The following is a 14,490-nucleotide window of genomic DNA, read 5'->3' as shown; positions in this document are numbered from 1 at the left end:
GGAATTTTTTCTCGGGGGCTTCGGAGCAATTTTCTGATTGAGGAAAAGGGAATTTAGCCAGGGCCTGGCTTTTTTTAATGAGCCGATCCGTAGAGAGGAGGGTCTACACACGGATTTCCCGGTCTATGGGTCAGCTATCTGATCAATAAGGCTAGGGAGGTCCGCTTTCACCAGATTATCGCCGATGCTGTTAAGATTGAGCAAGAGTTCCTGACGGAAGATCCTCCTGTGAAGCTGGTTGGGATGAATCAAGACCTGATGAAACAGTACATCGAGTTTGTCGCAGATAGGCTCCTGGGAGAACTCATGTGCAGTAAGCTGTACAACAGGGAGAACCCCTTTGTCTTCATGGAGAACATTTCTCTGGAGGGAAAGACCAACTTCTTTGAGAAGAAGGTGGGAGAGTATCAGAAGATGGGGGTGATGTCCTCCTCTGAACACAGAAGTCACGTTGGATGCTGACTTTTGAAAGTACAGAATAAAAGAACGGTAAAAATCAAACGGTCATTGTCATCTTTATTTTATACGATAGAGACTTAGAACCAGGCCAAATAAGGGCATGTCATTCACGATTGGAGAGGGGGAGGTTCATTTGGGGTGGGGTGGGGTTGTCATAGTTACCTTGCTCCGCCTGAATATATGATATCTGACCCCTGACCTGCGCCGCCTGAATAAATCATATCTGACCTCTGACCTACTGCACCTGAATACATAATATCAGACCTCTGACCTGCGCCTGAATACATCATATCTGACCTCTGACCTGCGCCTGAATACATTATATCAGCAGGCGATGACCTTTGACCTGCGCCTGCTTGCACCTGAATAATGGGACTCATTCTGTCGCTACTATACTACTCCTATCACTTGATTCTGAACGAATTATGAACGCACTGAAGGTCTTCCTTGTGATCTGTTCACTTTTTCCTAAGATGTTCATACACAGTTGGCCTCAGCTCTTGGTAGGGACTCTCTGACTCTGGGCGTGGCGGAACAGTTTCCATGGGGATATCGTACTCGCCGTGCGCTGACGTAGACTGGCGTGTCGGCGCCTTCCGGGTCACCACGTCTTCATATGTCCCCGCTTCTTCTTCAGATGCTAAAGTACATTGTAGGTCACATGTATGGTTACGGGTGTAGTCACGGTAGCGATATGCAGTTTATCATACCTCACGAAATGTGTGTTGGTCAGTCCTCAAATCATTGTTATTTGTATCCAGAACCTGATCATTTGCGATATATGATCATATATGTTGTTAACTGGAAAAGTAACGGTGGCAAAGACTTTCTTCCGACTCAATTTTATGTTTATGGGGACGTACTCTCTCAGCTTAGCTTCGTCATACTTTATTGTATTCGTTTTATTCACAGAGGTTACCTTTCGAAAGGGTAATCTGAAATCAAAATCATTAACATACATTTTTATGATTATCATATTTGCAGCAAAGCAAACTATGCCACAAAATAATGATTGGAAGTCCAAACTTGCCTCTTTTAGCCCTCATGTGTTGCACCAGGAGTGTTGTCAGAACTCCGATCACAACACCCACAACAGCAGCCCCGATCCCCACCCCTGCATACACTCCGGGTTCCCCGCTAGCGCTACATACAGCAGAACTGACGCCAGGATTTCCTTCCGGAGGACTTGTGGACGGATTTAAACTTCCCGTGGCCGTAGACGAAAACGTGGTACTTCCCGTTGCTAAATCTGTTATCAACATAGTCACGTATAATTTGATTACCTACATGGAAGTTTCTATATCCTGGTTATTCAATGCACAAACGTTCTAAATCAAAACCGAAAAACTTATTAAAGAACTTCAATACGACTTATTTTAACTACTGTACATTCTTGCGCCGTGTAACCATTCTAAAGCCGTTTATAAAACCATTTAAACTTTGATTTTGCAACAACAAAACTCACTTGTTCTCTGTTCTTTCATCCTTGCCACGCTGGTCGCCCCATCACTGACAGTTGTGACACTGATGGTGTACAGGGTTCCTGCTGTCAAACTATTAAAGCTGTACTCCAGTGTATCACCATCATTGACACTTCCTGTGGGCGAGATGTCAATACTGTAGCTGTCTTTGGTCCCAGCTGCAGCTGTCCAGGTGATCCTGATGCTGTTCTCTGTCACATCAGCTGGTGCAATGTTGATCACGCCAGGCTGGGATACAGCTATAAAGCATAACAGATATCATTAGCTGGCTCCCCAAACTGTGACACTATTGATGACTATAGAACGTGATGATAATTCGTCGATAATGGGTAGACATCCAAGTAACAATAAACGGCAAATAGCTGCAAGCAACTGGATATGACGTTGGAAACATTTAGCTTGACACTAACGATGATGAATGTATCTGAAACGTCTGTGACCTTTTCCAAAATTATATCCAGTTGCTTGAGTAACTACTAAATTTATTTGGCACGTGGTGATAATGAAATGTGGATACATATATTCAAAAAGGAACTCATGTAGTCGATAGTCTGTCAACAAGAGTGCAAAAAACCTACTATGTACTTACTTGTCCTCTGTTGCTTTGTCTTGGCTGCACTGTTCACTCCTCCACTAACAGTTATAACGTTTATGGTGTACAGGGTTCCTGCTGCCAGACCAGCAAATGTGTACTCCAGGGTGTCTCCATCATCTACGCTGCCGGTAGGATTTGTCACATCACTGTCAGGAGTAATAATGATGATGTAGCTGTCTACTGCTCCAGCTGCAGCTGCCCAGGTGACCTTGATGCTGTTCTCGGAGACATCAGATGGAGCGATGCTGATGGCCCCAGGTTGTGCAACAGCTGTGCATGTGAGTGGAATGAAATGAGGAATGTTTATGTCATATTCATAGAAGCTGTCATTGAGAACATAACCCAGTAATGATAAAAATCGGAGCACCTATAGGCATTTACTCCACGTATAATGTATGGTACCTACTTGTCCTTTTTGTGGTTGTCCTTGCCACACTGTTCGCGCCGCCACTGACAGCTATAGCAATAATGATGTACTCCGTTCCTGCTGTCAAACCAGTAAAGGTGTACTCTAAAGATGATGAGGCAGTCACACTTCCAGTAGGGTTGCCACCATGAGCAGGCGAGACGCTGATACTGTAGCTGTCTACTGCTCCAGCTGCAGCTGTCCAGGTGAGCCTGATGCTGTTCTCTGTCACATCAGAGGAAGCTATGGAGATATCCCCAGGCTGAGCTACAGCTGCAAAGATTTGATGATAGGGAAGATTGATTGATTGATTGATTGTTTCTCTCATTGGTGCACTCTCTACGGATGGTCGCGAAACTAGTGTAGACATTTCCAAGTTAGTATCTATCAATGATGTTCAGTGAAAGCTTAATGTGCGATATTTACCTGTCCTCTGCTCTTTTGTCGTTGCCACACTGCTAGACCCACCACTTACAGTTTCAACACTGATGGTGTACAGGGTCCCTGCAGTCAGACTTGAAAAGGTGTACTCTAGGGTGTCTCCATCATTCACACTTCCAGTAGGGTTGTCACCATGGGCAGGAGAGATGCTGATACTGTAGCTGTCTACTGTTCCAGCTGCAGCTGTCCAGGTGAGCCTGATACTGTTCTCTGTTACGTCAGATGAAGCTATGGTGATATCACCAGGCTGGACTACAGCTGAAACGACTTAATGAGAGAGTATATATTTGATTCTCTCTCTCATTGGTATACTTTATCCGAGGATGTTAAGGACGGTGTTAGAATTTATGAGTAGCGCCATCAAAAATGAGAATAGTGGAAGTTCAATAATGTATGACAGGTACCTGTTCTCTGTGTCGTTGTCCTTGGCACACTATTCTCTCCGCCACTAACTGTTGTTACACTGATGTCGTACAGGGTTCCTGCTGTCAGACCTGTAAAAGTGTGCTCTAGGGTGGCTCCAGCATTCACACTTGCAGTAGGGTTGTTGACACCAGTGTTAGGAGAGATACTGATACTGTAGCTGTCTACTGTTCCAGCTGCAGCTGTCCATGTAATTTTGATGCTATTTTTTGTAACATCCGATTGCGGAATGTTGATCGCACCAGGCTGGGCTACACCTGTAGATATCAAGTGATGCGAGAACGTAAATTATTTATTCAAGTAAAGTTATATTGCTGATTTCTTTTTTTTTTATTTGACAGTAAAGCACCAGTGCTATCAATTGGAACATACCGGACGTACAATTAATTTTGTAATTGGAACTTACTTGTCCTTTGTGTTCCTGTTTGTGCAACACTCTTCATCCCACCACTGTCAGTTATAACAGCAATGTTGTACAGGGTCCCTGCTGTCAAACCTCTAAAGGTGTACTCTAGTGTATCTCCATCATTCACACTTCCAATAGGGTTGGTGACACCGGTGTCAGGTGAGATGCCGATATCATAGCTGTCTTTGGCCCCATCTGCAGCTGTCCAGGTGATTCTGATGGTGTTCTCAGTCACTTCAGCAATGGTGATCGCTCCTGGCCGGGATGGCCCTACAAAATGTAAATAGACAGGGTAGTCAAGAGTGTGAATTCAGCAAATCAAACAGGTTCAAATATGAAAGGCGTACAAAGATAACATAAAAAAACTCTTGCGTGTTTACTTGTCCACTGCTGCTGTGTTCTGGCTACACTGCTCACTCCTCCACTGACAGTCACGACACTGATGTAGTACAGGATTCCTGATGTCAGACCTGTAAAGGTATGCTCTTGTATGGCTCCAGCATTCACACTTGCAATAGGGTTGGTGACATCAGTGTCAGGAGAGATGCTGATAGTGTAACTGTCTACTGCTCCAGCTGCAGCTGTCCAGGTGATCTTGATGAAGTTCTCTGTTACGTCAGATGGCAGGATATTGATAACACCAGACAGGGCAACAACTGTAGAATGTTGAAAGTCCAGAATAGTTATCAATATTCTATTCACGGTCATTCGGTTATCTAAAACATATTATAGCCATTTCAGAGCAGCATCTATCAAGGCTGAAAGTATATATATGGCCTCCTTCGGTCAATATTAACCATGGTAAAATCCTAATTGATATCAGCCTTACAGCGTCGACTGTGGCTAAACAGTCCTATACGGGAATGACAGTCTCTGCCACACATGGCACATCTGTAAACTGACTCGGGTCTGTTGCAGAGTTCTTTTCGCGGGGTCTGCTTTTCTTCAGCCATGCGCACCAAGACTGAAAGTAGTAAAAGATTAAGGTATGACAAGTACCTGTTCTTTGTGTCGCTGTCCTAGGCACACTGTTCACCCCGCCACTAACAGTTGTCACACTCAAAGTGTACAGGGTTCCTGCTGTCAACCCTGTAAAGGTGTACTCTAGTGTGTCTCCATCATTCACATTTCCAGTAGGGTTGGTGACACCGGTGTCAGGAGAGATGCTGATGCTGTAGCTGTCTACTGCTCCAGCTGCAGCTGTCCAGGTGATCCTAATGCTGTTCTCTGTCACCTCAGATGGAACTATGGTGATAACACCAGGCTGGGCTACAACTGCAAAGATTTCATGATATAGAAGATGTGTTTGATTATTTCCTTCACTGGTACACTTTATCCGTGGATGTTAAGGGGATGTAAACATTTAACTAGTATCTGTCAAAGATGAGGATAGTGAAAGTTCAATGTATAACAAGATGGTGCGTTCTGTCACATCCGATGATGCGATGGTTTACTCGCCAGGAGGAGCTACCGCTGTGTCAGATTAATCAACGTATGATTTGATTTAATTTGATTTATTTATTTCAGCACATATACAACAATTAAAACAATAACACAGAATGAAAACATACAGGGAGGAACAGAAGTCTGTGCAAATTGTCATGGCTCCCCCTCAGAAATTAGGTAAAAATGAAACGTAATGTACATATTAGTAATCAATAATAATGAAACACAATATACATAATCAAAGCTAAACAATAACAATAAATGACATTAATACAGCAAGAAAATCATAACACTGCAAATTATCAAAACTATACATGATCTACAGATCATAGATAAATACGTCGAAGTTATAGGATTATCTGCTAGCAAATACTAAAGGAAATACAGAAAATCAAAGCAATGGATGCAAACAAATCAGGTGAAAGTAGCACTAAGTACAAGGTACAATATACTTAAATTCCATATGATTATATAAGTAAAAAGTAAACATAACATAATTAAGAAACAAGGAAAAAACAAATCAGGAGTAAATAGTTGGCTTCTCTAAGAGGTTGCTTTGCATACATATACATGGTAAGTGGACATAATATATATATACCCATGGCACCTCTTTACCAAATTTTAGATCATGAGCCAAAAATATACATCGTTTGTGAAAACAACACTCAAAATAGATCATTTCAAAAGTAGTGTATACGAAACCGGTGGACTTGTGTCCAATGCACTCAAATATCAAATCTTAGGTCATTTATCTAAAGGCAATAGAATCTTTACACCGGGATTAGATGTGCTCGATTTGAATTGTTCTGTCAATTCATTCTAGTAATGCAGAAACATTGATGGATGTCACTCGAGACGCCCGGAAGTAAATCTCCGAGTTTTATCCAGTTGTAGAGATTGAATTGCCTTTAAGCCCCCTTCACACGAGATCACGAATGAGCCGGGATGCCGTCGGAATGAAAATTATTTTTCTATTCATGGCAATTCATGGCAATTCGTAGTGTATTCTAAACACTCTTACTGCATTCGAGATATTCGTCCCCGTTCTTTTGGCTGGCTCGAAAGTTTTTGACATGTCATACGTCAAAAACTGTCGAGGTGCATTCGAAGTGGAGAAATATCGAATGGCATTCCAAGTGGATTCTAAGTGGATTCTAACTATTCTAACTGCAGTCTGACCGCATTCTGTGGCATTCCAACATTATTCGAAACATTGTTATCTCATTCGATGGAGAACCGAAACGGCAAGCCACTTCGAATCCTGCCCGAATGTGGCCAAAAGTATATCTAGAATACAGTAAGAATGTTTAGAATACACTACGAATTCCCAGGAATAGAAGAATTTTCATTCTGACGGCATTTTGGCTCATTCCGTCTCGTGTGAAGGGGATATAAGGCCCATTTGGAATTCCCACTCGGAATGGCCCCGAATGTGGCACGAATTTTGCAAATACTTCATTCCGGCTGGTTCTGCTTGATTCCTGCTAATTCGGTTTCAGTGTGAATGCCCTATTAAGACAATTATTTACGAGTACTTGGCTGTCTAAACTTCTTAAACGTTACGTAGAAATTAGCCATCGGGGAATGTCCTACGATGGAAAATAGAGCTGAATTGAATTTCGAACATGTTTAGAATTTCTCCATCGTCATACGATTTCTATTGCCCTATAACAGGCTTCACTGTGGCATTTTTTCTGCTGATAAGTGAAACATTTTATTTGATAGATTTTGACCATGTTCTGATGGGTTTCATTTTTCCCTTGCTGTCGATGCTGTTGAAAACTGGAGCCTAATCAGATCACAATAGCAACCAGAGAACAGCGCGCCCGTAGAAAAGCCTCCGTTTAAGGCTAAATGTTCCACTTAATCATTGTGCTGTTTACGGGGTTGGCTATCGTGGGTACACAGGGGGGGGAAGAGATGCTACTACAGTTAGGTTATTTTAGTACCTAGAAGTGGTCCATGTGGCCTTGCAATGAGCAAGCTCGTTAACAAAGGACACCAATATATACATTTTCAAACTCTGATCATGGCTCAATACAAAATTTTAAGGCCATTATTGAAAAAAAATTAAAAATGTCTGTGTGTGAGTGGGGTGCCCTCTCTACCGTCATGAAATTTTTTCGGGTCATTCAGCCAATAAGGAAAAAACGTTTAATTCATTTGACCAAATGGCAGGAAGAGAAGAAGAAACGCAGGTCGAATAATATACTTCCCTCCGTTCCTGTGGTACGGAGCGAATGTAACAACTTGGATGGCATTGTCGATAAAAGAAAACTTACCTTGGCCATGGATAGTAACGCCACACCTGTACCAGCGTCCATACCACCGGTGGCCATTATCATGACCGATGGCTCCGTAGGCAAAATTTTCTCCCCGTATATAGCGCCAATAACCTAATACAAATTTATGAAATTGACAAATTTTAACACAATCTATTTTTTATTATGTAACAGTTTCTGTTCATGTACGTTTGCTGAGTACACATTTACATGACAAACATATCAACTATTTCGTTTGTAGATTTTTCAAAAAAAGCAATGAAATACATCCTATGGTGGAATCTCACCAACTGAGAGACAGACATATCAAGATGTACCACTGCATAGCTCTAACATGTACTTACCTACTCCAGAACAGGTCTTATAATCTTGATCCAGCCATGACGACGGCGGATCTGATGAAGCTCCAACAAGCTCACAATGGTCTTGACCGTGTCCTGAATAGTCAGCAATATTCCGGAACGTCCCGTTGATGCTGTCACTCAGAAATATCTTATACTGAGTGGGCGAGCATAAGACAACACCGACATAGAGGATACGACCCATGTAGGTATAGCTGCTTGGCCTTACAAAACGCTCACCGTCACAGATGGTGCAATTGTCGTCGTAAGTAAAGTTGAACGGCGCCCATTTAATGGGGTCCATTGCTGTGGAAAAACAAATATTATAAGGCAATTGGAAAGTATGTTGACTTTTGTTTGCAATCTTACGCAGGTCTATTACATAAACAATTCTCCATGTGCTAATTTGGTCGCCCATAGTATTATGAACACTATAGAGTTCCACGACCTTATACCTTTCTTAATGATATTAATCATTTCGTGTGAAGTATCATAATGATTTGTATGATTTATGAACAAATTGTTCAAAGTATGAAAGTCTTACCTTAGCAAGGAACGCTATTGTAGCGTTTCCTCATAAGTCATGTACATGTCACCCGGATTTGCATGATTTATGTCTAATAGTGCTCACCTAATCATGATCGATATCTATAGACATTCTTGATCGACATCTATAAACATTCTTCACTTTCTCAGTTACATATATGACAAGTTTGAGAGTCCTATCATGGAATACAGTGGGTTATAAACTTCCCTCATTAATCATGCAAATTCGCCGTTGATCTAAATAATTCGTGATGATCCTGAGTTATTTTTGTCCAAAGTTTGAGTATCGAAATCGGCCCTTGCAGTTCCAACAAAATTATCTAGAGGTACGTCCAAACGTACAACATTTACTCTCTGCCCCGAGAGCTATCTAGCAATAAATATAACGATCACAACATGTCAACATGACCTCAACAGAGGAAGAGCATAACCACACAGAACAGAGGAGTGTTTAATGGCATTGATACATGTATGCCCTTTTGTCTCTTTTCCCACAGGTAAACTTCTCCATGGCTCAGGCTACAGAAGGAATTCACTGGCTAGCACGAACCTCGGTCACCCAAAACAATGCTGCAATGACACAACTGAAAACATAATCTTCTCGGCGAAGATACGTGTACTTTTATAACAAACATTCCCCTTCAAAGTTCTATGTCCCAAACGTTGCTAGAGGGTCACGAAATCTTGGTTGAATTGAAAAAAAAGTCACCTTCTCCAAAAATCCTCTGACTTACCTACACGTCTGAAGAAAATTAATACAAAATGTCGAAATTAGGCTCTTCCTGAGGAACTACTTACGCTTATCAGTGGGAGCAGGTGAGAAAGGTGTCACTGTTGTTGCAACCACAGTCTGTGATACACACGAAAAACAAGGTTTAAGATGACATTATTGGATATCACAGTCTTGCCACCCAATGTACAATATCTAAAACATTATGATATAATAGGCGCACAGTATACCTACGATATTATGAAATACAACTTCAACTAATATTTAACATAGTTGGACAGACAATTATAGTTAAAATCAAAATATTAGATAGAAAGAAATACACCACAATGAGGCCCTGAGGAATACGTATTGTTCCAATTAATAGTGCCTTCACACTGAAACCGAATTAGCATGAATCAAGCAGAACCAGCCGGAATGAAGTATTTGCAAAATTCGTGCCACATTCGGGGCCATTCGGGTGGGAATTCCAAATGGACCCTATATCCCCTTCACACGAGAAGGAATGAGCCAAAATGCCGTCAGAATGAAAATTCTTTTATATTTCTGGGAATTCGTAGTGAATTCTAGAAATTCTGACTGCATTCCAGATATTCTTTTGGCCACATTCCGACAGGATTCGAAGTGGCTTGCCGTTTCGTTTCTCCATCGAATGAGATAAGAATGTTTCGAATAATGTTGGAATGCCGTAGAATGCGGTCAGACTGCAGTTAGAATAGTTAGAATACACTTAGAATCCACTTGGAATGCCATTCGATATTTCTCCGCTTCGAATGCACCTCGACAGTTTTTTAATAACATGTCAAAAACTTTCGAGCCAGCCAAAAGAAGGGGCACAAATAGCTGGAATGCAGTAAGAATTTCTGGAACACACTACGAATTGCCAGGAATAGAAGAGAATTTTCATTCCGACGGCATTCCGGCTCATTCTTGCTCTCGAGTGAGCAGGGCTTTAGAAGGGTCATTCACTTTGACAGCCAAGTCACTGATGTAATAGGTTTAACGTCTCCGGTCCCAATCCCGACCTATGTTCTACAGGAATGCACACTTGTTTTGTAAATGTGCACTTGACACTAAACCCTTGTGAGTTGAGATTCAATCTTGTACTGTACATATAATCGAGATTAAAGCTTTACAGACGTGTGTTTTTCTCAAGTGATGCGCTTTGCGTCGGAGCGTTATATCACGCGGTCCCCGGACACCCATTCTTCACAATCTGAAACAGCAATATGTGAACTCCTATATGCCCTACAGCAACGATCATTTTCGCAGATTAATTGCTCCAGGTGATTTTTTTGATCGACGATTACTTGGACGCAACGAATGCAGGAACGGCCTAAACTGCACAAACTTCCCTGTGTTCTAGCTATCTCGCAACACCCTGCTACATGGTTCATTGGTGCGACCTTTACATTGGTGAGATGGGGTCATGTGACATCAACAGCAAAGGAAGAACGCCGTTGGTGATCAGGATGTCACCAGTAAACAATTGGTCTTTCTTAAGCCCCTATTCCACTGGACTTGGGGCACAGTTGCGGTATGTCGGTGTGTCAACATCTGCACACTTGCCACTAAGACCCGTGAATTTTTTCTTTTTTTTTTTAAAGAAGTGTCCCAAGCTTGATTTCTCTTAGGTACTGGGAAAGTACTGTAAATACATTTAAGTTCGCGGGGATTTAATTTCGCGGTAGAGGAAAAGGACTGTTCGCGGTGGTTTTAAGTTCGCGGTAGCACCATGCACTGTAGTCTCTTACTGCCATGGAAAATGTTCGCGGTGGTTTTGTGTCCGCGATGAAGTGTCGACCACCGTGAAAACCGCGAACATAAAACCACCGCGAACATTTCTGCATTTACAGTATACTGTAGGCTACATAAACTTTTAATCAACACAGCGCAGGTCCAGGACCCTGACGACCGATCTGAATTCAACTCATACCTCACTCCACTCCAGAAAGGAGAAAAAACTGATTGAATTTCAGAGTTGAAAATAAGCATGTGGCCTATTGTGATATGCAGCTTGGTACATGTACAATTTCAGTTTCCTTAATTTCCTACACTTTTTCCTCCAAAGGTAAAAGTGAGCCAGGGAAATTCGTAATTTGCACGTGAATTGCACCTAGTACCTGCCTTGTGCTGCTCTTTTTCTTCCGACGGACTTCCAAATGTGTGGTCATATTCAAATCACTCATAAGAACCTGAACAACAAATTTAGATATTTCAATCTTAAGAGACACATTTCAACTCATTTGATGTAAAGATGAGCCTCTTATGAAGCCAATGGCTTTGGCTCACCCTCTTATATTGTTCGTGTCCGTTCGTTGAAGTCATTTCTGTACAAGTTCATTATCTAATACCCATGTTGCGACGATTATCATAACTGAACATCCTTTCATAACAAATCGATTTTTGGGAAAATAACACAACAGTGCCGCAGAGAACAAACCCCGATCTACTACAAAGGTACCCCAAGTCCAGTGAGATACCCGCTTTACGGTGGGTCATGCAAGACCTCGGGCGACCCGTCTCAGCTCACAAACACGGCTTTTGGCCTGAAGGAAAGCAAACCATGGCAAAGCACCAACATTTACTTTGGTAATATATTTCTGCTTGTGACGATTGGTTGTAGTGTTTTGGAACGTTTTTGAAATACCCCTGTATGTCACATGTAGCGAAAATCGATCGGACGACGGGTCTGCGAGCTCTATATGACATTTTCGTCCGATGTTCTCACGATCATCCCGCGATTTTTTGGGATCGTCGGCGATTTTCATGGGTCGTACGATGGTCACGGTGCAGTGAAACATGTTCTTAACATAAGCGACAAGTCGCAGGTGATCTCTGAGTTCGCAGATCTCGTTATACCCCTCTCACATTAGGCGCGATTCGATAGGAAGCAGTACCTCGTAGTGGCAAAATATTGGACATTCTGAAACATGGGGCATTCCAAAAACTTACAAATAAGCTTACAAACCAACGGGTTATCGATTTAAATACATCATTGTGTTTTCATAACAGTCTGCCCTCAGTGGCTACGAGTAAAATGTACACCAGGGGTTCATTCATGTCTCCCTTGGGAATTTCAGTACAGAGGACTAACAGGTTGCCCGGTGTCGTTCATGGCCCGTTGCTTGCCCGCTATGTCGAGCTGCGATGTTTTCGTCAAACCTTACATTACGGAAGTGGTCAGTCCAGGTCCTGCTGTGGTCCGCTATCTCGAGCTGCGATTTTTTAGTCAACCCTTACGTTACGGAAGCCTGTCCGCTATCTCGAGCTGCGATGTTTTAGTCAACCCTTACGTTACGGAAGCCTGTCCGCTATCTCGAGCTGCTATTTTTTTAGTCAACCCTTACGTTACGGAAGCCTGTCCGCTATCTCGAGCTGCTATTTTTTTGTCAACCCTTACGTTACGGAAGCATGTCCGCTATCTCGAGCTGCTATTTTTTTGTCAACCCTTACGTTACGGAAGCCTGTCCGCTATTTCGAGCTGCGATTTTTTTGTCAACCCTTACGTTACGGAAGCCAGTTCAAGCCAGTTGCGTGTCCGCTATCTCGAGCTGCGATCTTTTCGTCAAACGTTACGGTCAAGTGGTCCTGTGTGGCTACCACGGCGTTCCAAGGACGTTACATCCTTGGGCGTTCCAAGCTGTATAAAGTGACGTCCCCTCTGGCGTTATCACGTCTGCGTTGCACCCAGTTTGGTGCTGTTTCGTGTGTGAGGTTGACGATTTTGAAAATGACCACCAAAATCGACTTCATTTGTTAGGTAGTGATTTTTGGCCATCAGAAGGAGAACTAATATTCCGACATTCAAAATGTTGTGCAGAACTTTGGGAGCTTACATGTCCAATTTTCCTCTAATTAGAGCACAGCCATCTGTCCTTAGCCAATCAGGGGTGAGGATTTGGTTGCTTTGAAATCCACATAGTATGGTCAGAAGTTAGTTAGAGCACCTCTATCCCTTGAGGCAGAGGTGCTTTAACTAACTTGGCAGCCAACCAAGAGCCAGACTTTCCCTCCTCTCAAGGGACAGCCGTGCTCTAACCAACGCAATCAATCAGATTATAAAGACGCCCACTTCAACATGACATTTCAACAGAGGGTCATCTGACCTAGATTAGCAGGAATACAATGAGACCACACAAAAATCATACAGGAATATCTTGTATTCACAACAACAAGCAGCATAGTAAAAATACATGGACCACAGTTATAGCATTCTGACTCAATTTTGAAAGACTACCAGGAAAAGCACAAGTTTAAACAAGAGAACTTGATAAATTGATAATTGATAAACAAAATTAATGAACCTACAACCAAGAAGCTTATAAAACTTAACAGGCTTTTAACCACTTTTTAACTAGAAACGTAAAACTAATCTGTATCTATACTACTCCGACGTACTCCAAAAACTGGTCGCCAAACATTCCCAGAGTGAAATCCTCTATGAGTCTGACTACAAAAATCCCGCTAAAAAGGCTAAAAAAAGCCAGAGTTAAACTTGATTGGATAAAATAGTCACATGGTACCCGTCCACCAGGGACTTCTCTAGACAGCCTGTCTAGTTTGTGTCTCAGGAGAATTTCTGCTCTCCACTGACTGAACCCCTTTAACCTCCTTGCTGAACCCAAACAAAGTAAAAACACATGTGGGCTGGAGAACAAAAACACACACCAAAAGATTCCCAAGAATATGATTTTCAACTATTTCAAAAACTAAATCTTTGTCAATATTTATGATTTGCTTCGGACAGATGACTGTGCTCTAAGTCAGTTCAAGCATGGGCGGATAGCTCGTCCGTGTGGGGTTTACGGAAAAGCCTGGGCCCAGCAGGCTAGCCTGCAGGCTAGCCAGGCCACCCTTTTTGGGCCCCAAGGCTATTGATGGGGTTTGACCCATTAATAGATTTTTTAAAACCTACAACTGGGTAACCGACA

General features: G+C 42.3%; 1 protein-coding gene and 1 pseudogene across 1 annotated transcript in view; one reads left to right on the top strand and one right to left on the bottom strand.

Annotated features, from left to right (window-relative positions):
* LOC118426148 (receptor-type tyrosine-protein phosphatase beta-like) overlaps positions 1–14,490 on the bottom strand; it is a 34,618-nt gene that overhangs the window by 5,925 nt on the left and 14,203 nt on the right. Inside the window, exons 12-14 of the mRNA XM_035835410.1 lie at positions 1,925–2,179; positions 1,490–1,708; positions 861–1,099 (exon numbers count right to left, since the gene is read on the bottom strand). Coding sequence (XP_035691303.1) covers positions 918–1,099; positions 1,490–1,708; positions 1,925–2,179 — 656 coding nt within the window. The 3' untranslated portion in view covers positions 861–917. The remainder of the gene's footprint in view (positions 1–860; positions 1,100–1,489; positions 1,709–1,924; positions 2,180–14,490) is intronic.
* On the top strand, positions 8–469 carry LOC118426149 (annotated as a pseudogene).

The sequence above is a fragment of the Branchiostoma floridae genome, chromosome 11 (genome assembly GCF_000003815.2).
Source record: "Branchiostoma floridae strain S238N-H82 chromosome 11, Bfl_VNyyK, whole genome shotgun sequence".
NCBI lineage: Eukaryota > Metazoa > Chordata > Leptocardii > Amphioxiformes > Branchiostomatidae > Branchiostoma > Branchiostoma floridae.
This window is presented reverse-complemented; position numbering and strand designations above follow the sequence as displayed.